A 26,669-nucleotide genomic window follows, 5' to 3' on the forward strand; every position below is an offset into this window, starting at 1 on the left:
GGTCAAGAAGTGGATTACTGGTACTTCCTCTCCATCGTCTTCTGCCCAGCTCCCTTCTACAGCCTTTTATAAGCTAAGTATATTTGGTTTTAGGTTAAAAAATAGAAGCACTTCAAGATGGCAATACTGTTATTGTCAATTATTATTTTAAATGATCCATGTTGTTTTAACATGTATTAAATAATACTAGGGATAATTTAATTCACTGATATAAAAATTTAAATCCAGTATTTTTTTCCTTAAAAAACTTTTAAACAATATTAGCATGAAACCATTTTTGGCACTGAATGGGAAAAGTTTACTCCTCCCCAATAACAGTGCATGTGTTTGAGTGTTTATGTTCAGTTACTGACTAGATGAAGCTGAGATCAAATTGGTAATAATGGTAGATAGTAGGGCAAACTGTAAGAAAAAAAGATTAGTCCTACTTCATATATTAAAAACTAACTAGAGACTTCATCTTCTATTTCATAAGACAGATATTATGAAAAATTCTATGTAACAAAAAAATAAGCTGAATATTTAAAACACAATTGAAAGATACGTTATGGAGTATTACGATGGTAAATCTCTTTATAAAATTAAAAACTCCTTATCACTTTTTCTTTTTATGAATTTAGATATTCATATGATAGTTATTCTTAGTGAGTTAATCTATATAGGACCTCATAACATTACCATGAGCTATGTGAAGGCACTAAAAAACTACGTAGAGATCACAAATCAAGTTAATGACTGAACTGAGAATAAAACCAGGATAAATTATGTCTCAATGTGTAACCACAGTGGTTGCTCTATTACTGTCAATGATGCTTAGAAAAAAAAGTATTTGATCTCTTTAAAAAGTGAGTGGGGCATAAATTACAGATTTAGGGAGCTTATATGCTGAATTTCTGTGGGCAGTTCAATTAGCTCCTGGGACTGGAAGTGCTAAACCTAGCTGAGTAAATTTCCCAAGGTCACATAGATAGTAAATGCTAGTAAATGCTAGGATATAAACTCAGGGATCTGATTTTTAAAATAGAGCTCTTTTTCTGTTGGTGTTGACCAACATTGTAGAACCTTAACTATGGCTCTGTCTCCTACTTATTGAGAACAGAAAATCAAAGAATGACTACCTGAGAACTCTGAACATAAACAATAGCAGGCAAACTGGGGACTGAAGTCAGAACTTGAGTCAATAACCCTTAAGGGGGCTAATTCCAGTTATAGAGCTGTACTACTGCGATTGTGATGGTGCAAGCACTAGAACCCGGTGAGAAGACCTATCTCTCTGGCTAAAGTGTAAAAGTTTGGGTGAGAGGAAGCTCTGTTATTTTTTTTTTTTTTTTCCTTTTCTTTTGCCTTTGCCCTGAAGGTGTTCCAATTGTGCGGAATTGCATAATAGCACAGGGGATTAATACTCTACAAGAAATATCATCTATTTCCAGTTCCTTTAGCCAGAAGCTATTTCTTATAGAGTATTAACTGGGAAGTGAAGAGTGTAGGGAAATTCTTGGAGAGGAGAGAGTTGGAGAAGGCGGATTCCTTAATTCTGCGAATGAACTGACACAAGTTCCAGGCTCACTCCTGAACTAAGCACATGTAACAAACTCAAGGAATTATAAGAAAGGCTTTTAAAAACATAAGTAAAATATACTCCACTGCCCACATCTCAGGCTAACTCCTGAATAGTTCATGTGCTGGGCAGACCCAGACAGTATAGCAAAGGCTGAATCACTATCCACATAAGGTGAGACAGAATTTTCAATCTGAATCCAATCAGCTTGATTCCTGAAACAAATTAACTAACTAACTAACTAACTAACTCTCTCCAGAGGATTTTAACAGAGTCCAGAGTCTTAAAAGATAATACTCAAAATGTCCAGGGTACAATCCAAAATTACTCAACACAGAAAAGAATCAGGAAAATCTGAGCACTTCTCACAGAAAAAATCAACAGATGTTAACTCCAAGGTGATTCAGACACTGGAATTGTTAGAAAAATAATATTAAGTAGCTATTATAACCATTCTCCTTTTGAAATAAATGGAAAGATAAAAATTCTTAGCAAAGAAATAGAACCATAAAAAAGCAGCAGAATAGAAATTTTAGAACTGAAAAAATACTGTATCTGTAATTTTAAAATGCACTGGAGGGACCTCCCTGGTGGTCCAGTGGTAAAGAATCTGCCTTCCAATGCAGGGGACGCGGGTTTGATCCCTGGTCGGGGAATTAAGATCCCACATGCCGCTGGGCAACTAAGCCCATGTGCCACAACTACTGAGCTCGCGCGCCTCAGTGAGAGAGCCGGCGTGCCGCAAACTACAGAGCCCACGTGCTCTGGAGCCCACGTCACAACTAGAGAAGAGAAAACCCACACACCACAACTAGAGAGAAGCCCGTGAGCCACCATGAAGAACCCATGTGTAGCAATGAAAGATCCTGTATGCCTCAGTGAAGATCCGGCATGCTGCAACTAAGACCCAACGGAGTCAAATAAATAAATAAGTAAACAAATATTTTTAAAAATTCACTAGATAGGCTCAAAGGCAAAATAAAGATGAAAGAGGAAAAATGTCAGTGAACTTGAAGATAGATTAATAAAAACAATCTGAAGAATAGAGTAAAAATGAACAAAAAAAGTGAACATCAGAAACCTGTGACATGTTATCAAAAGATGTATAATCCATATCACAAAAGTACCAGAAGAAAATGAGAAAGAGATTGGTGCAGAAAAAGAAGAGTCTGAAAAATAGCTAAAGATTTCCCAAATTTGGTTAAAGACATAAGTTTACAGATTCAAGAAGCTCCTTTAACCCAAAAGGATAAACTCAAAGAAAACCACACCCAGATACATAATAATCAAATTGTTGAAATCAAAAATAAAGAAAAAATATCTTCAAAGCATCCAGAGAAAAAAATCATACATATAAGGGAATATCAATTCAAAAGACTGTGGATTTCTCCACAGGAACCATGGAGCCAGAAGAGAATAGAATAACATTTTTTTAAATGCTGAAAGGAAAGAATTGTCAATCCATAATTCTATATCTAGTGAAAATATCCTTCAGAAATAAAGGTAAGATAAAGACATTTCCAGATGAAGGAAAGCATTAAAAGGTTCTGCCAGCAGACTTGCTCTAAGAACTAGAATTCTGAACAAATAACAACACAACAGTGATCAACACTTAAACTTACTATGAATCAACTGTTCTGGGCACTTAAGCGGGCTAGTTTACTTAATGCAAGAAGGCTGGTACTACTAACATCCTCATTATAGAGATGAGAAAAGAATGATGTTATGTAACTAGTAACAGAACAAGAATAGAACCCAAGCAGTCCGAGTTCAGAGATGACACTCTTAACCTTTACTTGATGCAATCTTCCAACTTACTTGTACAAAAAAAACTGGAAAACTGGAAGATATTAAGTTAACCAAGCAGATGAAAACCATTTAAACAGATGTAGTAATTAAAAAAATTATTTTTATTTAATGCTGCTCTCTAGAGATAAAAATAGGAAGGCAAGGCACCAAGTTGATGCATTACTTAACCTTGAAAAAAAATTCTATTACAGCTAGGATGAAACACTGAGTTATCAATAGGAACCATAACAAGAAACATTTTTTTGAGTACCTACTATGTGTCAGAAATTGTTTTGGGGCTGAGGATATAAAATGAATAAGATAAAGCTGCTGTTCTTAATACAAATTTGGATTTTATACAAATTAGGTAAAACAGACAAGAAAGTAAATAATTACAATATAGCACATGTTATAATATAAGCATGTACAAAGCCCCAAGTACATACAAGGTAAAAATGCTAAACAAAGGAAGCATCAATCTAATCATGGCTGTTTAACATTTTTTTTAAACGATTTGAAAAGCACCAAAAAATAAACATTAAGGGAAATAGTCCACAATTCCCTTTTCCATAGCTCATGCCAACTACTATCTCTGTTTCAAATTTGTAAATAAACTCTCAGTTCAATAGGTAATGAACATAAAGAAAAGCCAGAAGAATCTGACTGTGTATACCATGTGTATATAGAATCTGCTTGTGTATACTATGCTGTGTACACTTTAGTTTTCAAAGCCTTCAGCCTAAAGATGATGGACTTATTTCAAAATACTTAAAATCAGCTCTTGCTAACTTATTTCCCATTCACTCAGCAGTCTACTGCTCAGTAATTATGTGGATTCAGAAGGGAGAGGAGAAATTAATCCAGAAAAATCTTTCAATAAGGCAAAAGTGTTATTTCTATATTAGATCAAGAAAGCTATATTCAATTTAAAGAGTTACCTTAGCAGTTGTAAGGAACAAGTTCTCCAGATAAACTGGGGATCCTGAAGGTAAGGACCATTTCTTACTTTTCTTTCCATACTTACATCCCTAATGGTTAATGCAAGGCCTGGCAAATAGAGTATTATTATGTCTGTTGAATTAGATTTTTATTATAAAATAATTAACAAGAGGTAACGTTTAATTCTTTCTTGACTATATTCCTTGAATGCCAAGAAAGAGTTCTTTTATGTTCAAAGACTACTACTTAATTCCATAGAGAAAAGAGACCAAATGTGACCTTTGATCTCCTACAGTCAGGTAATATAAGTAAGGGTTAAAAAAAGAACAGCATAGGGCTTCCCTGGTGCCGCAGTGGTTGACAGTCTGCCTGCCGATACAGGGGACACGGGTTCGTGCCCCGGTCCGGGAAGATACCACATGCCACGGAGCGGCTGGCCCTGTGAGCCATGGCCGCTGAGCCTGCGCGTCCGGACCCTGTGCTCCTTAACGGGAGAGGCCACAACAGTGAGAGGCCCGCGTACCGCGCAAAAAAAAAAAAAAAAAAAAAGAACAGCATAAAAGAATCAATGTGAGTTCATTAAAGACCAGCATGGACTTTTAAATTCAAAATCTCTTTCAAGCTACTTTAGTTCTTTTTTTGCTCTTATTAAAATGAAATGTTATAATATAGTATTTGTAACAGGAAAGAAAATACAGTTAACTAATGACCCATTCACATTTCCCTGTAGCTGTGCTTCAAGTGGCTGACATTTATGGCATACAAACTTAGCCTAAGTAACAGAAAGAGCATTATAACTCATATTCTATGCATTCAATAGATATATTTACTTTTATATTCATATTGCACACAGGATCAATAAATGGCTATAAATAATGATTGTGAAACCCTGCAATTATAAAGTTGCTGTATATTTTCTAGATTGCTCTGAAATCAACTGTATTAATCAATGGTCATTAAATCAACAGATTCTCACTAAGTTGATATTTCTGTCTTTAACGTAAGTGATGTATGTTGTTCTCATTAAAGGGGATTTTAATCTAAGAATTGCTAAAATAATAACAAATAAGTAACTAAACCATCAAATTGAGGATGGATGTCACCATCTAGGTCAACAAAGGCATAGTTTTAAATACACTAATTTAATATACTAGTAATATATTATTGATTGAGCTTCTTTTCATGACCACACATCAACATGCCTATTTATAAACTGACTTGTAAAAACTTATTAAAAAAGACCCTACTTCTTAGTTTTACTAAATTAGTATTTAATGACAACTAAGGGAAATTAATTGATGATTATAATCACACAAAAAAAGAATATTTTACATCTTAATAAACTGGACTCTTCTTGGGGTTATAATTGATAACTTTTAGCAGTAATACAATATTTTCTAAAAGTTTCAACACAATATGCAAAAACAAACAAACAAAAAAAGAACTTGAAAGAAACTGTGGCCAATATTTAACTAGACAGGATACTGAGACTCATAACTCTGGGAAATAAGGGGGGCAAAATTAAGTGGTATGACTGGAGTTTCTTAGGTTTATCAGTCTATTGTAGTGATTAGTGGTATGGAATTAATTTTCTTTGCAACATGTTGGTGACTTTCTTACCTAGAGAGCATGCCCAGAGGTGTAACATTAAGTGATCCCATCAGCATTGCCAGGGCCATCCCTGGCGCTTCCCGTTCTATTACTTCTTTTGTGGCCTGTAATTAAAGATTAAATAGCAGACTGAGTGAAATTAACCAAAAATAAGGAAGGCAGAGTAGTAAAATTAACTTAATTATAAATCATGCTATCTATAAACCATACTTAGTAGTTCTCCAAATATTTTTTTAAGGCACCAAGACTCAATTCTTTGGGACCACTGAATAAAAGCTGAGGACCAGAACATCAAGGGAGCTTTTACATTAGCAGACCTTTCTTATCCCTTACAATTCAGAAGTATTTAATAGAAATTTCATCTTGCCTAATAACCTGTATTTTAAAATTAAGCCTCAGATTGCTATAAGAGCTCAATAGATTTTCACAGAATAAAAAATCTGGGTAGTTTTCTTTGTCTATTACTCTTGAAATAATTAGTCCGTAAAAACCCAAGATCACCTTGTATCTCTCCTAGCTCTATGATTTTATGATATAATAAATGGAACTCAAGAAATCATCAAGTCAACTTTCCCCATAAATTGGGTAGAAGAAAAACTCTAGATTTACCATTTCCATATCTTCGATATAAATGAACTGTTTTTAAAAAAGAATTAATGAAGTGATAGGCTTTAACTATATAATAGAACTTTTAAGATAGGGCATTCTTAAGACAAGTGTGGTTAAACCTCGAATAAGGTACTGAAGGAGGCAAGAAAATTTCATTTTCTAAAGGTCAATGAAAATAGGCATATATTTATCATAATGTGATGGTAAAGATATGTTTTAGGCTAAAGTTGGGAGTGAAACACATGATTTAATCCATTTCTAATCCTCTTTCTACATATGTAGCAGGTTACAATAACTGGGAGCAACACAGGAAGAAAGCTTGCAAAATAAAGTATTACAGTAAGAAGCAAGACAAAATAAAAAGTAAGTTATGGAAAAATATAGTGAAAGATTGATAGTTCAATATTTCATTAGAAGTCGAGTGATCGTCCTAAGTAAAAATCACTGTTCTAGGCAAAATTTAGGTTGGTAAATATCTCATCTAGCCTAATAACCTAAACTTTAAAATGAAGCCTCAGATTGTTATAATAGCTCAACAGATTTTCATAGAGTAAGAAATCTGGGCAGAGCAGTTAAAATGCACCAAGTATGTGTTACATGCCAGTTGATGTTATAAATAAACTTTTAAGATGCATATAAATTAGTTAATCCCTTATAATTATATAGAATAAAGGATTACTGGAATTGATGTAATCTACTGGTTCACTGAATCCCAGCATAATGCAATATTGAACAATGTCAGAAATTTTAAAGGAAAATTAACACTACCATAAAGCTTTTCAATAAAACCTGCTTTAAAAATAAGGGGCCAACAGGAAGGAGAAAAGGACATACTTAAATTTCTAAGTTTGGGAGCTAACTACTTTCATTAAAATATCAATATATAGCTGAAAATTGTTGAGCTAGTGTTATATATAATCTATCCCATGTTTTCCAAATTTAATAAATCCGGTATGATTTTGAGGTCTCCTGAGAAGAAACACTATTTCCATGTTAAAATTGCTTCACTGAAGTTTACAACTTCTTCTTAGGGACCTTAAAATCTTAGAGCCCTAAAAATCAACAAAGGGATGTTACTGAGAACAATCTTAAAACAGCTCTTTGTATAGGGTTAATATTTATTTCATTATCTGTTTGAAAAAGTCACCTAAGCAATGCATGACATTTAATGAATTTGAGGGTCCACATAAAGATGATATACTCCAAAGTATAGTAGCACACGTTATTTAAGGACAAAGGAAGAAAATATCAACAGAGAAGTGACAGAGGAAGTCTTTCACTTACATACTTCAAAGCACAACATTTATCCATCCATACAACAAATACTTATTAAGCACCTACTATGTACTAGGTGGTATTCTATGCAATGATGTTGCAGTAGTGAGTAAAACTTGTAAGAGTGTGCAAACTCACTGTTATCTAGTACATGAAAAACTCAATTGACAAATTACATATGAGAATTACCTAAAAGAAATGTAATTCATTCATTTTTCGAGATCCTCTAAAATATACCGTCGGATTTAGCCAGACCACAGTGATCTACCTGAAAAGGCTCATCCACTTTTAAAAGAACTGTTTTACTGGACTTTGCTTTTATGGTATGCAGGTGGATACAATTAAATGGCTCAGTGAAACTCATATTTATTTTAGCGAGTATTTGAGAACATTGCTCACCACACTGTACTGAGGTCCTCTTTAGGAGGACCTGTAGGAGAAATTTCCTCTTACGTATTACAACTAGGAATGGGGTACACTTCTGTGATACCAGTTTGTCTTTAAAATTATGATGACTGTGAATCAAGTTACCGTTGAGAAGAGAGACTAATTTATGAATATTTTTTAGTAGGCTTACTGAATACAACCCAATTTCATCTTATTTTTCCTTGCCCTATTTTCCATATTTATCTTATTAAAAGTTCTGTTATATTTTATGTATTTGGCTAAACCATCTTAAATACTTTTTAGGGTATTAGTAAATATATGGATAATAGATGGATGAATGAATGTATGTATTCTTACACAGGGGTCTTCATCTTTTTCCAAACATAATTTAGGGAGGACAGTTAATTCTTTCTGAAGACTTTCTAGACAATGTTGGCCTATAGACATAAATCTTGTACAGCATAGAACATAAGAGGAAAATATATATTGTGGTGATGCCACTACAAGGCATTGGTGTTGACAGGGGTGAGTGAGGAGGGAGACCCTCTCCAGGACTAGACACAAAGCAACCCTTTTGCTATATATTCCTAAATAATGCACAAATATAGTCTTTCTTACATCTATAACAAATACATCTTTTCCATAAAACATTAGAACCATTCTATTTACTTTTTATTTTCTCTTCTTCTGTTTGGTGTAGCAAAAAGATCACCATCTGTGAAGTCAGACAATACCACCATACAATTAAGGTCTGGAGAGTAAGGACCGGATCTGTTGAAGCACCTACCATAGTGTCCAACATACAGAACGTGCACTCAATAAATATTTGTTGAATAAAGGAGTGAATAAATGAACCCATATAGGCTTGAAACCCGGCTTTGTCACTTAGTAGCTCTGTGAATTAGAACAAAATATTTAATCTCTCTGAGCTTCAGTGTATTTATGAATAAAATGGAGCTAATAATAAAGCATACCTACATTTTATGAGAATTAAATGATGTAAGTAAATCACCTAGCATAGAGTAGGTATTCAATACATGTCAATTTTCTCTATGCCTCTGCTTTCCAATTGTTACATCCTTGCAGTTTTGATTATACCAGTTAAAGAAGAGAAATAATACAAAAATCCAGAAACCAAACCTAGAAACAGTGGTTGAGAACCAAAGATGAGGGGAAAGAGAACAGAGAGCAAGAACCTAAATGTAAGAACATTGACAAGTTGGGGGCAGGAAGAATACTGAAATAATGGTATCTAAAGGGAAGAAACAGCCAAACGAGATGGAAATTGGAAGATGGACAGGAGGGCAAGAGCTGGGTGAAAACATCTGTAAACTGTAAATGGAGAGGCTCAACTAGAAGGCAAAGAGCAAGAGAATAAAAGTTAGTTTAGAATAAAATGAGAAAAAACTATCTGTCGAACTTACTAGAAAATCCAAACAGAAGAGTAGTTTTAACAAATGTAGCTTTATTCCTTCAATCATATACATTAGGATGACAAGCACAGATAAATGAAGGTTATCAGTACTTGTTAACAAGTAGATAACAAGCAATCATTATCAATGGACTATTCATAATCAATGGCAAAAAAAGATGCCATTAAAAGTTTGAAATCCTTTTTTCTTAATTAGTTTCATTCCGTTTCCCACATTTTTTAAATAAATTATTAAATTTGATTACCAACTTCTGTTTTTCCTTGAGCAATAGTAGAAATTTATATTCTTACTTCAGATATAACCTTTTTTGGACTAGTAGTTTCCAAAATAATGAGGTTTAATTGGATTTAGCTATACTCTTTAAATAAGACATTTTATTTTTAACTTCTAAATACTTTCTAAACTTTGAAGGTTGCAATCTCCTACGCAGAATCACTTATTGTGATTTTTTCTTTTACCCTTGACACTTTGAAGATAACATGAAAGTCAGAAAGATGCTTCAAAGACTATTCAAGTTGCAAAAAAGGGTGTCATAAACAATGATTCTATAGTCCAGGGAAATTGTCAATGAAGTTCAAGTCCATTTTTAACCTTCATAGGAAAAATTACCTTAAAAAACATTATTGCTAAAAGTCAATGATATTTAAGTATGCACAGGACACACAATAGTTAAATGTAAATGTGCAGAAATTTCTTGTATGCATGGTGGTGGTGAAAAATCACTTAGTATAGTGCTTTTACTTATGTTTATAGACATATTTTTATTAACAGGTATAATTTATGCATTAATATTTACATGCTTGTTACTTGACCATGTAGATTTAATACAATTTCCTCCTAACAACTACTACAGTGCCCTCTGCTGATTAAATAATCTTAAATAACAAAGACTATCTTTGAAACAGTATCTAATGGGTACTAATAACCTTGTTAAGCTATCAAGGTGGGATATGATTACAGCAGTGGTTCTCAAACTTTAGTGTGCATCAGGATCTCCTAGAAACCTTGTTAAATGCTGATTGCTGGGCATACCCAGAGATTTTGATCCAGAATGTCTGGCTAGGGTCTCAAATTTTGCATATCTAACAAGTTTCCAGGTTATGCTTGTGATGCTGGTCAGAGGACTACACTTTGAAAAACAGACTGCAGATAGAAGGAATGAGGTAGATTCATGATAATGTACACAACTTGTTCTAATATTCATAATCACCTTATAATCAACTTTGTAAAATAGATTGAAATAAATGTGAGGATCCTTCATCAGAGCAAAATATAGACCTAGTGAGGAGATAAATTAGGTAAAAATAGGCAGTTTAATGCCAGCCAATCAAACTTTCCTGACTCTATCCATTAACGTCAGCCAAATACATTTTCTTGACTCAAACACATAAATTTTATTTTACACTTTAATAAAAGGTTATAATAAACAATTCAGATCTTGTCTCTATATGTATCCTATGGTACAGAGAAGCTATCTTTAATATATTTTTTTCTCAGGACTATACATGATGAATAAAATTTACATAGATGACTAACTCATAGGGATGTTCAAGGAACACCAGCTATAAATTTACTCTTTTCTCTCCTCATTTAAGAAGCAGAGCGGAGTGGAAGTAAGAGTCGCAGTATTATAAGGGCAGTCTTTAATTTATTCCACTTGATTAAAAACATTCATATACAGATTTTGTTAATTTTATATTACTAATTACAAACACCTTTCAACTAATCATGTCATTGTATCATAACAGTGTGACTAAGTGGTTAAAAACTACTGCTACAAAGAAGAAGCTGCAACTAAGTAATGAAAATAGTTATTCCAGTTTAATTTGAGAGTTATGAATGCACTGGTAATGTATTTCTCTTCCTTGGAGCTTTAGCCTTCTTAAATATTTACATCTTTTTCCACTCTTGGAAGAAGCAGAAAGCTTTTCAAAATGGAGATACTCCATTTTGTTTTTCAGTTAAAGTGGTACAATATTTAAGTAAGATCTGGTTATAATGAAAGATCAAAGGAGACAGTATAATTATAGAGAAAGAAACAAAAAAATAAAAATAAAAATTTAAGTACTCCAGGCAATTTCATCGTCCATTCCATTCAACGAACATGTACTCTGCAGTGAGCATGAGATGTTGAGTGAAGAGTCTACTGTTTCCATTGTTCATCTCAACCCTTATTAAATAACCAAGTTGAGTATATGTATAGCAGTGAGTACTCCAAAGTTTTATAATTTCTTTACCCAGTGAGTACTTTTTCATATTATTTTCCTCATTTATCTAAATATTGGTAGTCAAATTATCAAACAAAAAATCAGGGAACTCAAATGAGTGAATTATTTTTTATAAGAGATTCTCACAAGAATAGCACTTATCTTTATAGTCTACTTATAAATTGTACTATTTTATATCTCATTCCAGGAAAAGGGAGAAAATAGTGGTATTTCTATGGATTATTAGCATTTTTATATATGCATTACACTTTTATTCATTTTTGGCACTATGTGAAAAATAATAAAGTTCTCCTTTATTGTAGATTGTTGGTTACATGTCCTTTAAGCTATAGAGAAGAAAATGTTATTCATTCATGTTCTTCAAAAGTTGATATACAGATATGGAAATATATCCTGTTCTCAAATCTGAAAAAAAATGAAGTAGAAAGATGATCCAATTTGAAATTGTACTGAAAGGCTGTTGTCTGCTCAGTTAACTGGTGAATGTATAACCCAGCTTCTTTACTCCAGCTACTTTGGAATTTTGTTTTTTTAATGTAGTTAGTGGTGTATAATATAAGTAGAAACATAAGAGCTACCTAAAAAAATCTATACATTGGATTTCCACTCTATTGATGGTCACACATAATTACTTGGTTTACTAAAAGCAGTGTAAGTTTTTAATGTTCATATAACAACATAATTTAAGCCATTCTTGAACATCTTAATTGAGAATAAAGGAAATAAGCTCCTACTTTAGACTTATAAATACTATTTGCAAGTGACTCACTGCCAATTGATTTTAGAAAATCTAAAACTTTGCTCTTTTGCCTTAAGATACAATAATTCTCACTGGTGGCCTCTTTAGGAAGTATCCACATTAGAAACACGTAATTATCACATCTGCAGTTCTCTTGCGACAAAACTAGATTCTCACCAAAACAGACACATGTGAAAAAGTGAGAGGAAGAAATAGGTGAGGTAAAGGAAACAGAGTGAGTGGAAGAACTGCTAAGAAAAGAGAAAAACCAAAAACAGCTCATTCCTATTTTAAATATTATTATAAGGTGTTGCATTTTGTCTTCTCATACCACCCTCAGTTTTAAAATTACAGGCCAACTGGGAAAGATGGAAATGAGTACAGTACTTCCTAAAAGCAAAGAAATGCAATATTGCTGTTGTCTTGCGATAAGCTTAACTTAGTAGAAGTTTCAATAGTAAAGATGAGAGAAAAATCCATACACATTAAGTATTTGGAGGCTATGACATGCTGTAGCTTGAATTAAATAACTTGTTCTCTTACGGTTTTGCTCATCTAAAGATGGATTTTAAAGCTACTAACCTCTCACTTTATGATCAGGATTTTTATTCGTCATCTATAACCTAATAGTCCTTCATTATTCACATATTAAATAAATATAAGCTTTTGTTCTTATGCCTCCAGAAATTTATCCATCTCTCAGTTTCCCATTTGTAAAAAGGGGTAATAATATTTGTTATCCATCTTATAAAACTAAATTGTTAACACTATAAAGCAATTTTAGTTAACTAAAAGGATGTCATATTTATAATGCTAGTATGATAACATTATATATAACATAAATTTATAATGTGAAAAAGCTCTTATTTCTCTTATTGCACTGGAGAGCTAAACATGAATACTATTATTTAGCAACATAATTTAATAATAGGAGAAATATTCACATCAGAATGTTTTATTTATGGAGCCTTTCTTACAAAACATCTATAGATATTCTGTGTTTAAACACAACATATTCCTATATTACGTAATACAGAGGAGACATATTTTATTATCTTTTTGTAAGTGAAGAAATAGACACACTAATAAATTCTATGAATAACGCAAAGCCACACAGTAAATCAATAAAACTTAGGCCTGTAGACTCCAATTCTGAAATTAATCCATTAAATCTATTATGTTTTCAGTTTACAAGGTATTACACCCTATTCAGACATAGGAAGGATCTTTGTACTTTGCTTAAATGCGACAGAACATAAAAATGCTCAGTATCATTCCTAACACGTAGTAAGTGCTTAACAAATGTTGAATACTATGATTTGTACTAAAACAAAAGTCTAAAGTCACTTATGTCATACAAGTTGCTGTAATGGACTACAGTCAAAGCAATTGTGAAAACTGAATAGTTCTACCAGAAGCAGTACAGAATAGAAGTTATGGGTACGTTTGTTTTTGAATGTGTGTGAATTACCAGATGTCTGAAGATTGCAATATGCTAGCAATAATCTTGAAAACTTAATGAAGATTTATCAAGAAACAGCAGTTTTGGAGATACCAATGACCAGGAATATAGCCTTGGACATTACCATAAAACCTCCAAAGTAAACTGGGAAAAGAAAGTGAGACGATTATAAATATATTTTGAAGAAAAATAACTAACAGCACCTCCTGCATTTATGCTTTCACCTAAGTCCAATAGAAAACAGCTACATAATTACATATGTAAGCAAAGATGAAAAAATATAAGCAAGTATCCATAACTACTTATGGTAAATAAATTGTTCAAATTGGTAAGCCAAATAAGTTTATATAATTTTTAAAATTTCCATAACAACCATACATTACAAATTAAGGCTGTGAAAACAACATCAGCCTGACAAGTCAGAATGGACTTGGACCCAGGATGTTGTAAAATAGGGGAACGCAAAGAGGCAACGTTTGACTCAAGTTAATGCTCTGCTGCTCATGCTAAACAGAGGGGTCTTATCATAATCACTTAAAATCAACAACATTATACTTTATAGTAGAAAAATCTACTTTGCAAGAGTCTCTCAAAAAAAAGAATGAAAAATAACTCAGTGAGTTACAATCTGGAAGACATATAAAAGCAAGAACACACATTATTTATTAAATAAAATTGATATAAGTCAGATGAAAGAAAATCTTTACCTTTATTATAATGGAAGAAAAATCTCTTAACAAGGACTTAAAATAATGAGAGGCCCAATTTTTAAAAACTATTCTAAAGAGTTGCAGCTATCCTTCGCCAATGAAAAAGGTAAAACTGTAGGAATGCAAAAAAGATAAAAAAACTTCTTAAAAAGTTAAATAACAGCTCTTATATACACTCTAATTTGAAAGATAAAAGAAATATTTTATTCTATAATTATGAGATTCTTCCATGGAATCGTAACTTACATATTTGTGTGTGTGTATACCCTTGTGTATACACACACCAAATATATTTTTTTGGTATGGAACTTAGAGCTGATATCTTAGAATCAGGATCTATAATTTAAGCTCTGAAGATCACAAACTCTTTTCAGAACATCCAGATTATGATGCTTAGAATAAGGCAGTTCACTATCCAAATAAAGCCTATGTTGCCTTCAAGTCTGAGATTTAGAAGTCAGAATAGAGTCCATCCTTGAACAAAACAATTACACTTCATAAAACTGAGGATAATGTATATGTGTGTGTACACACAAGTACATGTCTTAGAACTGGAGTTGAGTTCTTTAGGTTAGGGCTATAAGCAACTGAATAGTTGACTTTATTACGGCAGCTGGTGGGAATGGGGAAGAAGAAATTGGTTCTATCTACCACCACTAAACAAATCCCATCACCTAGTCAGAATGAGTAGAAATGACCATTTCTACTAACACGCAAACAACATACACAAGAATATACACACACACTCCTGAGGCTGCTCATTTACAACACTGCCTCTTTCAATGCTACCTTGATGTTCATTTTAGCCCAATTATATGCTTTACCCCTAACTGTACCCTTAATTGTACCCCTAAGTGTAGCTCAGCATATGGTAGGCCCAAACCAAATACACAAGAATCAACAAACAAAGGATATAAAAAATTCAGGTTTATAAAACAAACCTGAAAGATTTGGTAACCAGATAGGTAATTATGAAAAGAGTTAACTCAGATCTTCTCTTCACATAATAAAAATTAAGTATCCAAGAGTAGAAGGTGCCCAAAGTAGGAACATTAACTGGGGCAGATGGAAGTTGACATTTTGCTCAATCAATACTGTAACAGGAAGGGCAGACGTCTATACCTAACCAAGTTTGTCTCTAGAGAAAGGAAAGAAAACAAAGAAATAGGTGGGGATGTGGAGAGTGGCAACATTAGATGCTGTCGTGTCCTGGTTTCCCAGAGGAGTCTTTGTTTTTTCCTTCTTTTTCTTTTTTGAACACAAGTTTCCCAGAAGTTATCAGACTTTTTAGAATTTTCTGTGAATAATTTTCAGATACCACCACTTCTGCAAATTCTCTATTTTTTAAAAGCTTTTTATGTTACAACATGATGGGTGCACTTAAGGAATATTCTTAATCTTTCTGACCTGTCTCTGATCTCCAGGAGCAATGACAAGAAAACATCAAAGAGAAACAGCAGTTGTTTAAACTTGGAAGGAATCATTAAAAAAGAATGAAATTATAGTATTAATTTCCAGCATCTCAAAATAAATGTGGCCTAAATCAATCAGGGAAAATGTAGATTTACTCTTAAAATTATTTATTAAAATGGAGGGTAGGTCTGAGTTGTTCTTGTGTCATTGGCAGAGGTAGGTTAGGAAGCTAAATAAATAGTAATTAATAGAAATCCAAAACATTAAAGACTATTTAAAGCAAGGGACACATTCCTGGGCATATTTAAAGCAATAAAGACTAGTTAAATCAAGGGACACACTGCTGGGCATATATCCGGAAAAGACAAAAACTCTAATTTGAAGAAATACATGCACCCCAATGTTCATGGCAGCACTATTTACAATAGCCAAGACATGGAAGCAACCTAAATGTCCATCTACAGAGGAATGGATAAAGATGTGGTGTGTGTGTGTGTGCATAATGAAATATTAATCTGCCATAAAAAAGAATGAAACATGATAGACCTAGAGATTAGCATACTAAGTAAATCAGATAAATACAAATATCACGATATCACACACGTTGGAATCTAAAAAAAATGATACAAATGAACTTATTTACAAAACAGAAATAGATTCACAGACATATTGATAGAAAACAAACTTATGGTTACCAAAGGAGAAAGGGCGAGGAATAAATTAGGAATCTGGGATTAACAGATACACACTACTATATATAAAATAAATAAACAACAAGGACCTATTGTATGGCACAGGGAGCTATATTCAGTATCTTGTAATAACCTATAAAGGAAAGGAATTTGAAAAAGAATAGATATATATATCTGTAAGTATAACTGAATCACTTTGCTGTACACCCGAAACATTGTAAATCAACTATACTTCAATAAAAAATACAAAAAAAATAAAGCAAGAGACAAATGATATGACACAATCATTATCATAATTGAAAAGTAACCTCAAAATTACTTACATGCTACTTCATAGAAATATGAGACACTATATTGTTTTCAATCTAATATGATATATTCTGGGCATAAATCTTTACAGATAAAGGGAAACTGCTTTTGGTTAACTATGGATAACTTTGACATGAGTCTCAAAAATCAGTGAGTTTTCAATGCTGGCATATTAAGATCATTCTATGGATTGCTCTCAAGATTTTTCAAAGTTTACCAATTAAATAAAACAGTAAAATTATTATAAGTGAGAAGCAAAATTACAATGTGGGAGAAGCATAGCTTTTAATATATTATTTTTACTATTTAAAATATACTATTTTTATTACATGATGGAAGAGTTTTATTTATTTTTTAGGGATATCAAATAAAACACAGGATATCCATTTAAATTTGAATTTCATATAAATAGTGAATAATTTTTAGCTTAAGTACTCCCTAAATATTGAATGGGCATATGTATGCTAAAAACATACCTATTTATCTGAAATTCATATTTAACTGGGAGTCCTGTATTTCTTTCCTTCCTTTCTTCCTTTCTTTTTTCCTCCCTCTCTTCCTTCATTTCTTCCTTCCTTCTTCCCTCCCTCCCTCCCTTCCTGTTTTATTAAAGTACAGTTGATGTACAATATTATATAAGTTACAGGTGTATAATAGAGCAATTCACAATTTTTAAAAGTTATACTCCATTTATAGTTATTATAAAAAGTTGGTTATATTCCCTGTATGGTACAATACGTCCTTGTAGCTTATTTTTTATACATAATAGTTTGTACCTCTTAGTCCCCTACTCCTATTTTGCCCCTTCCTCCTCCGCCCTCCCCATTGGTAACCACTAGTTTGTTCTCTATATCTCTGAGTCTGCTTCTTTTTTGTTATATTCACTAGTGTGCTGTATTTTTTACATTCCCCATATAAGTAATAACATGATGGAAGATTTTTAAAAATTGTTCCTCAAAACATCAAAGTGAGAAGGCAGGTAGCAGTAGAAAAATAGAAAGTATTAAATATTATATTAGGAAGAGAAAATAATATAATATTTAGATATTTAATTCAGTTGTGAAATATAACTGTTTCATTTTAATATTATTAAAGAAAGTCAAACATGATTACTAAGTTTGAAGCACCTAAGATATCTTCATTCAGGAAAACATTTTGTAACTTTTAATACAAACCACAAATGTAACAGGTACATGGTATCCTATGTAATAGGTACATGGTATCCTATGATAATATTGTTGTCCTGACCTAATGAATATGGTCTAACTGCTCTCTATCCAAAATTTCAGAACAAGTTTTTGTAGTATATTGTGAACCTCAAAATAAACACTTCACACATGTATGTCAAAAAATGAAACCCTGTACAAAATAATTTCCAATATAACTTCTTTAATACTTTTAAGATATTATTCTATTATCTATTTTATTCCAATGTTGTTTAAAAGCCTGCTGTCATTCCTATATAAGTGATCTGTCCTTTCTCTCTGACAACTTTTAAAATCTTCTCAGTTATTTTGGTTCTAAAGTTTTACTTTTATGTGTTTAGGCATCAATTTATTTTATTTATCCTTCTTGAGATACACTATTCCTTTAGGATCAGTGGATTCATGTTTTTCCATCAGTTCTGTAAAATTTACAGCCATCATCTCTTTAATCATTGCCTTTCCTCCATTCTCTTCTTTTGGGGCTTTGATATAATAATATATCTTGGACCTACTCATTTCATTCTCCATAACCTATGTCTCTCTTTTTTCCATTACATCATCACTCTATGTAATTGTTTCCAAATGAGGTAATTTCCTCAGGTACATAATTCAGTATGCTAATTCTCTCTTCTACTGGTCCAATCTGCTGTTTTCTCTGTTCTTATACTTAAAGTTTTTAACTTATGTTTTCTTATTGCTAAGAGTCCCATTTTCTCCCCATTTGCTCATTCATAAATGATGGTCTCTTGTTATGTTTTCATCTTTTAAGTATTGGGTTGGCCAAAAAGTTCCTTCGGCTTTAAAGTAAAACTAAAAAGACACATTTTCATTTTCACCAAGAACTTTATTGAACAATGTTCTCACTGTTTTGTTCCACTACCTTCTGCCATTTTTCAGGCAACTTCATAATTCCATATTCCTCAAACTTTTTATCTTTTTTGAGCAAAGAACTTTTCCAGGCACCTCTTACAGTCTTCCAGGGAATTGAAACTTTTTTCATTAACAGAATTTTCTAAAGACCGAAATAAATGGAAATCTGAAGGTGCAATGTCTGGTGAATATGGCAGATGAATCAGAACTTCCCAGCCAAGCTGTAACAGTTTTTGCCTGGTCATCAAAGAACATGTGGTCTTGTGTTATCCTGATGGAAGATTATGTGTTTTCTGTTGACTAATTCTGGAAGCTTTTCATCCAGTGCTACTTTCAGTTGGTCTAATTGGGAGCAGTACCTGTTGGAATTAATCATTTGGTTTTCCAGAAGGAGCTCATAATAGAGGACTCCCTTCCAATCCCACCATACACACAACATCACCTTCTTTGGATGAAGATTGGTCTTTGGTGTGGTTGGTAGTGGTTCAGTTCGCTTGCCCCATGATCTCTTCTATTCCACATTATTGTGCAGTATTCACTTTCATCGCCCATCACAATTTGTTTTCAAAACAGAATGTTTTTGTTACGTTTAAGCAGAGAATCGCATGTGGAAATACGGTCAAGAAGGTTTATTTTTCCCTTAACTTATGTGGAACCCAAACATCAAAGTGATTAACACAACCAAGTTGGTGGAAATGATTTTCAGCGCTTGATCTGGATATTTTGAGTATGTTGGCTATCTCCCAAGTGGGGTATAATGATTGTTCTCAATTAATGTCTCGATTTGATTGCTATCAACTTCAACTGGTCTACCCGACTGTGGAGCATCGTCCAGTGAGAAATCTCCAGCAGTAAACTTTGCAAACCTCTTCTGACAACTTCAATCAGTCACAGCATCTTCTCCATACACTGCACAGATCTTTTTTTTTTGCGTTTCAGTTGCGTTTTTACCTTTCTTGAAATAATAAAACATAATACGCTAAAAATGTTGTTTTTCTTCCATCTTCAATATTAAAATGGCTACACAAAAATTTACCAATTTTGATTTTTTTTTATTTTATGCACGCTGATATGACAGCTGTCACAATACAATCTAACAAAACTGTTTCGAATGAATTTAAAGACAACTAAGCACTACTAGAGCCATCTTATGGAAAAAATTGAACTAACCTTTTGGCCAACCCAATATGTCTTTGTTCTTCTGGATATTTCATCATACACTACTTAACCTTGGATTGTCAGGGACAGTTTGATATACTTCTGTTGTGTCTGCATCCTTTGTGGTTTAGTATTTGTCCTAAACAAAATTTTCCAAATATGGATAATAAATGATAATGCTCACCTAATTCTTCTCTGTATTTTGTATTTGACAGTTCTAGCAGTCATCTTTTCAGTCCATCTATTGATTAATGGTTTTGCTGCCTTACTTGTGCTTGGTGAGTTTTGGTAGTACATTCATTACTTGATTTTAATCTGTTGGAGTATGGCTGACCGAAAGTGGGGAGAACTTCCTACAGAGAAAATTTATTTCTGCTTCTACCTTTAATCAGAGGACACCACTGACCAGTTCCACTTCAGCCTCCCACAAGTGTCTCATAGTCTCAGGGATCCCAGGCTGAGCTTTACACATTGCTGCTTGTCTAAGTTTAAGTGTCTTACCAGCAGTGCTGCGATGGTCATCTGTCCTCAGAGCATCTCCTTCTCCCTCTCCCAAGTCCTGGCTTCCTACATTTCTGGCTCTTGCTCCCCGCTCCTTGGTCTCATGGTATTTTGGGGCAAGAGTGAATGTGAAGACTGACAGTATATGTCCTTTAACAGGGTATGCCTCATAGGGTATGTCCTTTTACTGGGTCAAATTTTTCTACAGAGGGAAGGTTTTTCAAAGTTCCAAATCAACAATTATTCCAGGCCATATAATTTTCGTAAAATGCTTTATTCTCCTATAAAATGAATGTCTTTTATATCATCATTACATTGAGGTTTTTGATGCACTGCACACTGCCCTACAAGAAGATGCTAACAATTTATATGCCAAACAACAATGCTCTTTTCATCTAAACCCTGCCAATTCCAGGCAATCTCAGTTTTAAATAGTTATTTAACTGATGTGTACAAAGAAACAGAATATTTAAAAAATTTACATTTCTTACGAGTTATGAGTACATATTTAAAAGCAACGTGCTTCTTTCCCCTTGCAAATGGCCTGTATATATCCTTTGCCTGCTATTCTACTCATTGCCATGTTATTCCTATTTAATATTTAGAAAACTTAATATATTGAAAACATTAAACCTTTGGCAGTTAAATCTATTGCAAATATTAATTTTAAGTTGACATTTGTTACAATTTTTGTTGCTTAGTTGCTTAGTAAAATTTATTACTTAGTTGACATTTCCATTAAGAGGTTTTAAATGCTTATACAGGGGTTCTATCATTATTTTTATTATATTTTCTGGGTTTCATGTCTCACCTAGAAAGGTTTCTTTTACCTAGAGATAAAAATAACATCTTAATTTTTAAATCATAAGTTTGCAGTTTTTAATATTTAATGTCTGTAGTTTAATTCTGTGTTGCATGATCAGTCTTCTCCACCAAAATGGATAGCCAATTTTCTCAACACCTTTTATTGAATGACCAACCCTTCTTTCCTCCAATGTCTTGATGTATCATATATATATAATACTAAATTCCAATTTTATACATAGGTATGTTAATGAAATATCATTTGGTTGCATTTCTTTCTGAGTTTATTTTCCTGTCATTGCTGTGCCTTTATATTTTATTGTTTTACTTGAAAAAAATCACTATTTTCATACCTTTGCTATTTTAAAATGAAATTTAGAATCAACTTTGTTGATTTAGAATCAATTTCTCCTCCATAATTCCAGTGGGAATTATATCACATGTATTAATCAAGTTAAGGTAAATTGATAAGTTACACAAAAAATATTTTCACAAAAATATTTGCATCTAAGAATATCGCATGACTTCCTAATCATTCAAGCTATATTTTACGTCCTTTAATAAAGTTTTCTTTTTTCAGGTCTGTCAAATGGCTTAAGTTTATTCTTAGGTATTATGAAGTTTCCTTTTTTCTGCTATTGCAAATGAAATCTTTCCAAACTTTTTTCTAGTGGGTTGTTTCTAATTTAAGTAATATTAGCATATAGATGTTTATAAAATAAAATACTCATATTCAGCTGCCATCCTGAACTCTTCTTGCTTCTAATACCTTTTCAGCTGATTCTTTTGGGTCTTCTAGGTGAACAATCACATCCATAAATAAAGGGCTTACAGCTTTAAAAAAATTCATGTTAGAGTTCTTCATTTTAAAAACATTAATAAGCAGTGTGCTCTGTTATCAAAAGCTAATTGCACTCATTCTCTAGGTCACAAAGAGACAACTGACTTTACTATCTCAGATAGCAGTCAATGCATCTTTGAAGTGATGCTATTAGGGGTGACTACGGGGAACTTTCTGACTCACTGCCTTTATTCTCTTTAGGGATGCATACACAAACAAAATTAAAACACAGTAATCTTCCTACCTAGAGATAACTGGGAACTCTATTAATTCCACTTCAGACAATTTCCTTCTTATTCACAGAGATGCAATATTTTAACCCCTTTCTTCCTTTCCTTTCTCAACTTGTGCTTTTAGTACACACACACACACACACACACACACACAAACACACACACACTTATCTCTTATTTTTTCTTCCTGAACTGCAAACCACCTTATTCAAGACTAAATGTACAAATTTAGTAAATAAAAATAAAAATAGCAAAATTCTGAAACAACAAAAAGGAAGACATAAGTTTTAGATTAAAATTAAAACAAATAAAGGGCCAATGCCATTAACCTTCATCTAAACTGTTAACAATTTTCCTACATATTCTCCATAAAGATTCCCATCAATTTATTCATTTTCAATTAATGACATCTGTTTTTCTACAAGTTTGAACATTATAGATACATTTGAATGTTATTTTGAATTCAATTTTAATTACTAACATTTAATTCTATTATTTTTCTTCATTGCACACATTTTGTACATCAGGAACACACAAAGTCTTTTGAAAGGTGGCTCAGAAAACTACTCTCTGCAACCTCCATACCTCGTTCGTCAAAAAGTGTTATAAATTCTATCTTGAGAGTAATCTACCCTTTCTACCCGCATCTGCATTTAGGTTCTCAGCATCTTTTATTTGAATATTCCAATAACATCGTAATTGGTGTTGTAGCTAAGTTCACTCCCATTCAACCCATTCTCTATTCTGCTGCCAAAGTAGTCTCTCTAAAATGCAAATCTCATTAAATTCATTGCTGTTTAACATCTTTAAAAATATATATATATCTTCATTTCCTACTAGAAAGAATCCAAATGCCTTTTTTTTTTATGACACAGAGAGCCTTCATCATTTGACTCTACCCCTCTCCAGGCTCTTTCTTGCCACTGCCTCCTCAAAACCCATTCTGCAGGCCGACTGACCTACTGGCAGACTTATGATTTCAGCCATTGTGCCTTTATTGTAGAATTAATCAATTCTTTATACAATGGTATATTTATACAATGGCATATTTATACAATGGTAATGAGAATCAACAAACAGCTACATGTAACAGTATAAATCAATTTTACAAATATAATGTTGAGCAAAAGAATCCAGACACAAAAGATTACATACTACTATACACTTTCAATTATATAATGGTTAGTACAAACCCAAAAAATCTATGATGCTAAAAGTCAGAACTGTAGTTACTCTCACGGGTTGGGCTGTGAGGAAAAGGGGGCACAAGAGGGTCTTCTGGGACACTGATAATATTCTCGTTTCTTACACATTGTAAATCAACTATATTTCAATTAAAAAAAGAAGAGATTAAGAAACAAAAAAAATTATTCTGGTTTCTTGATCTGGATGCTGGTTACATGGGTATGTTCATTTTCTGAAAATCCATTAAATTGTAACTATACTATTTGTACACTTTATGTAAATTTAAGTAAAAGGTAAAATAAGAACAACAGTTCTAGTATCACTTTTTTGAAAATTTCCCTATGTCCCTCAGATAAACTTTATCTTACATATATACCAATATTATATTGATGATCATGTTACCTTTTATATATCCAACTCTTTCCTGAGTACTAAGATAATAAATATCTCTAAGGAACTTCCCTGAGTACTAAGATCATAACTTTCTATCCATGTATCCCCATGCCCCAGCACAGTGCCTGGCAGTGAGTAATCACTAATATTATGTAAATGAGGGTTTCTCAATTTATGCACATTTAACATTTTGAGCCAGAGAATTCTTTGTTGTGGGAACTGTCCAGTTCATTGGAAGATATTTAGCAGCATTCCTGGCCTCTAATCACCCAATGTCAGTAGCATCCCCCCAGTTGGAACAACCAAAAATGTCACAAAGCATTAAATGTACCCTGGGGACCAAAATGCCCTACTTGACAATCACTTACATAAAAAAATGTTTCTGTCAAAAAATACAAGCCACATGTTTTTCCGCGTGGCTTGCAGTATCTTAGTTCCCCACTAGGGATCGAACCTGGGCCACTGCAGTGAAAGCGGTGGACACCAGGGAATTCCCAAGCCAAGCCAAGCCAAGTGTGAAACAATTCACTTACCAAAAAACTTTGGGCATTACATGGTTTGCTTCTAAGGGGCGACTAAAAAACGTAAGCTGTCTTGAACACTAGAGGGGAAGTTAAGCTCTGTCAGGAAAAGTTTATAAAATGCTTTAAATGTCTAGATAATCAAACGTAATTCATATTAATTGCATGCTAGAATATTGTTTCCTTTGGAATTCTATGCAGAAAAGTAAGTTTGCCAAGCAAAATAATTGTGTAAATAGGACTGTACATTGTGGTATTTTAAAAAATGACTGTTAATAGTAGCTATATGTATTCAATGTCCTAACTATAAATTATTTTGCAAGGTTTGTATCTATGAATTGACCATTAATTCTAAAATATTAAGGTTCATAATATTCTATCCATAAAACATTTAGTGTGAATATTCCATAAGAAAAGAATAGTTAGAAAATAAAGTACTGTGCATCAGCTATGAGAAGAAAACTTGACCAAGGGCATAACTAGCTTGTTAGAAAATAATGTGTTTGCACTTTATAAACTGCATGTTTTTGATTCAGGATGTGTTTTGAACTTGACCTCTGTTGCAAGATGGTGAGTAGTGAAATAATTGAGTACTATTATGTTAATGGAGTTCGAAAAAAGAGAAAATGAATTGGTTTATATTTATGTGTCAAACTGAGATAGTTAAAGTATAAATCTGACTCTGCCAAAATTATTTCCTGACAAGCAATTAGAATCAGTCTTTAAGAACAGGCTGCTGAGCCAAAACTGAATATAGAACACAGGCAGTTAATAAAAGAAACAAAACTGGCAAAATACAAGAAAAATGTTTAATCTCATTATTAGTCTGCAATATGCCAATAAATGCATACAATTTTCACCTATCAAATTAGTAAGATTAAAAATGATAATGGATGTGTACTTTCATAAACTGATAGTATGAATATATAAATTTGTACATATTCTGGAGGGCAAACTGGCAGACTTAGCAATCTTGACTGTCATTCTATTTTAAGGAAATATTTCTAAACTGGTAATCAGAGAAGTATATGACAATTTATATAAAGAGAGTGTTGATGACAGGAAATAATAAAGGACCTAAATGATTAATGACAGGGAAATTAAATTACTCATAGCTTGTTTATACTCTGTAGTGACTGACACATCCCTCCTCCCCGTTTTTGTTCTTTTATAAGAACACTTACAAAACAGAGAAAATCTTACTTTATATGAAAAGGAGAGTGATTAAGAACAAGGGCTCTAGAGTCAAGACTACCTTGTTCAAATTCTAATTCTATTATCTTCTACTCTGTGATCTGGATTAACTTATTAATGATTTAATTTTTCTAAATCTAATTTTCCTGTTTGTAAAGTGGTACCTCTTGTGTAGGTTTGTTGTGAGGATTAAATAAGACATTACATAAATGTTTATCACAATGCCTGGCACACAGTAAGTGCACAATAAATTTTCATAGCTATGGTATCACTTGGGATGATGTTATTAAGAAACCCAAGATAAAAACCTTAATATATGTTGGGTTTGCTACTGGGCAAATTAATCAATTAGTCCTAGCTAATAACTATACGTTGAGATTACAGGTGGTTTGTATTTACTTCATTTTGCTTTTCTGTATTTCCCAAATTATTTTTTGGCAAAAACAGTAAAATCAAAATATATTTAGAAATCTACATTCAGAAAAAAAATTTAAAGCTATTCATAAAAGGCATTTTATTATGCCTTTTGTAAGTCATAAAAACATCTGTCTTTTCCTTATCCTAAATGACCGTATGTTTTTCAGTTAAAATCTCACCTTTAATACTGTGTC

General features: G+C 32.7%; 1 protein-coding gene across 19 annotated transcripts in view; it reads right to left on the reverse strand.

The window, feature by feature from the left end:
* GPHN (gephyrin) overlaps nt 1–26,669 on the reverse strand; it is a 617,381-nt gene that overhangs the window by 308,415 nt on the left and 282,297 nt on the right. For all 19 annotated transcript variants that reach the window (XR_012329944.1, XR_012329943.1, XM_073800350.1 and 16 more), the window contains one exon: nt 5,906–6,000. Coding sequence is in view for 17 of the 19 variants with exons in the window: in XM_073800350.1 (XP_073656451.1) it covers nt 5,906–6,000 (95 nt within the window). In the remaining 2 variants the exon portion in view is untranslated. The remainder of the gene's footprint in view (nt 1–5,905; nt 6,001–26,669) is intronic.

This window comes from Tursiops truncatus, chromosome 2 (assembly GCF_011762595.2).
Source record: "Tursiops truncatus isolate mTurTru1 chromosome 2, mTurTru1.mat.Y, whole genome shotgun sequence".
NCBI lineage: Eukaryota > Metazoa > Chordata > Mammalia > Artiodactyla > Delphinidae > Tursiops > Tursiops truncatus.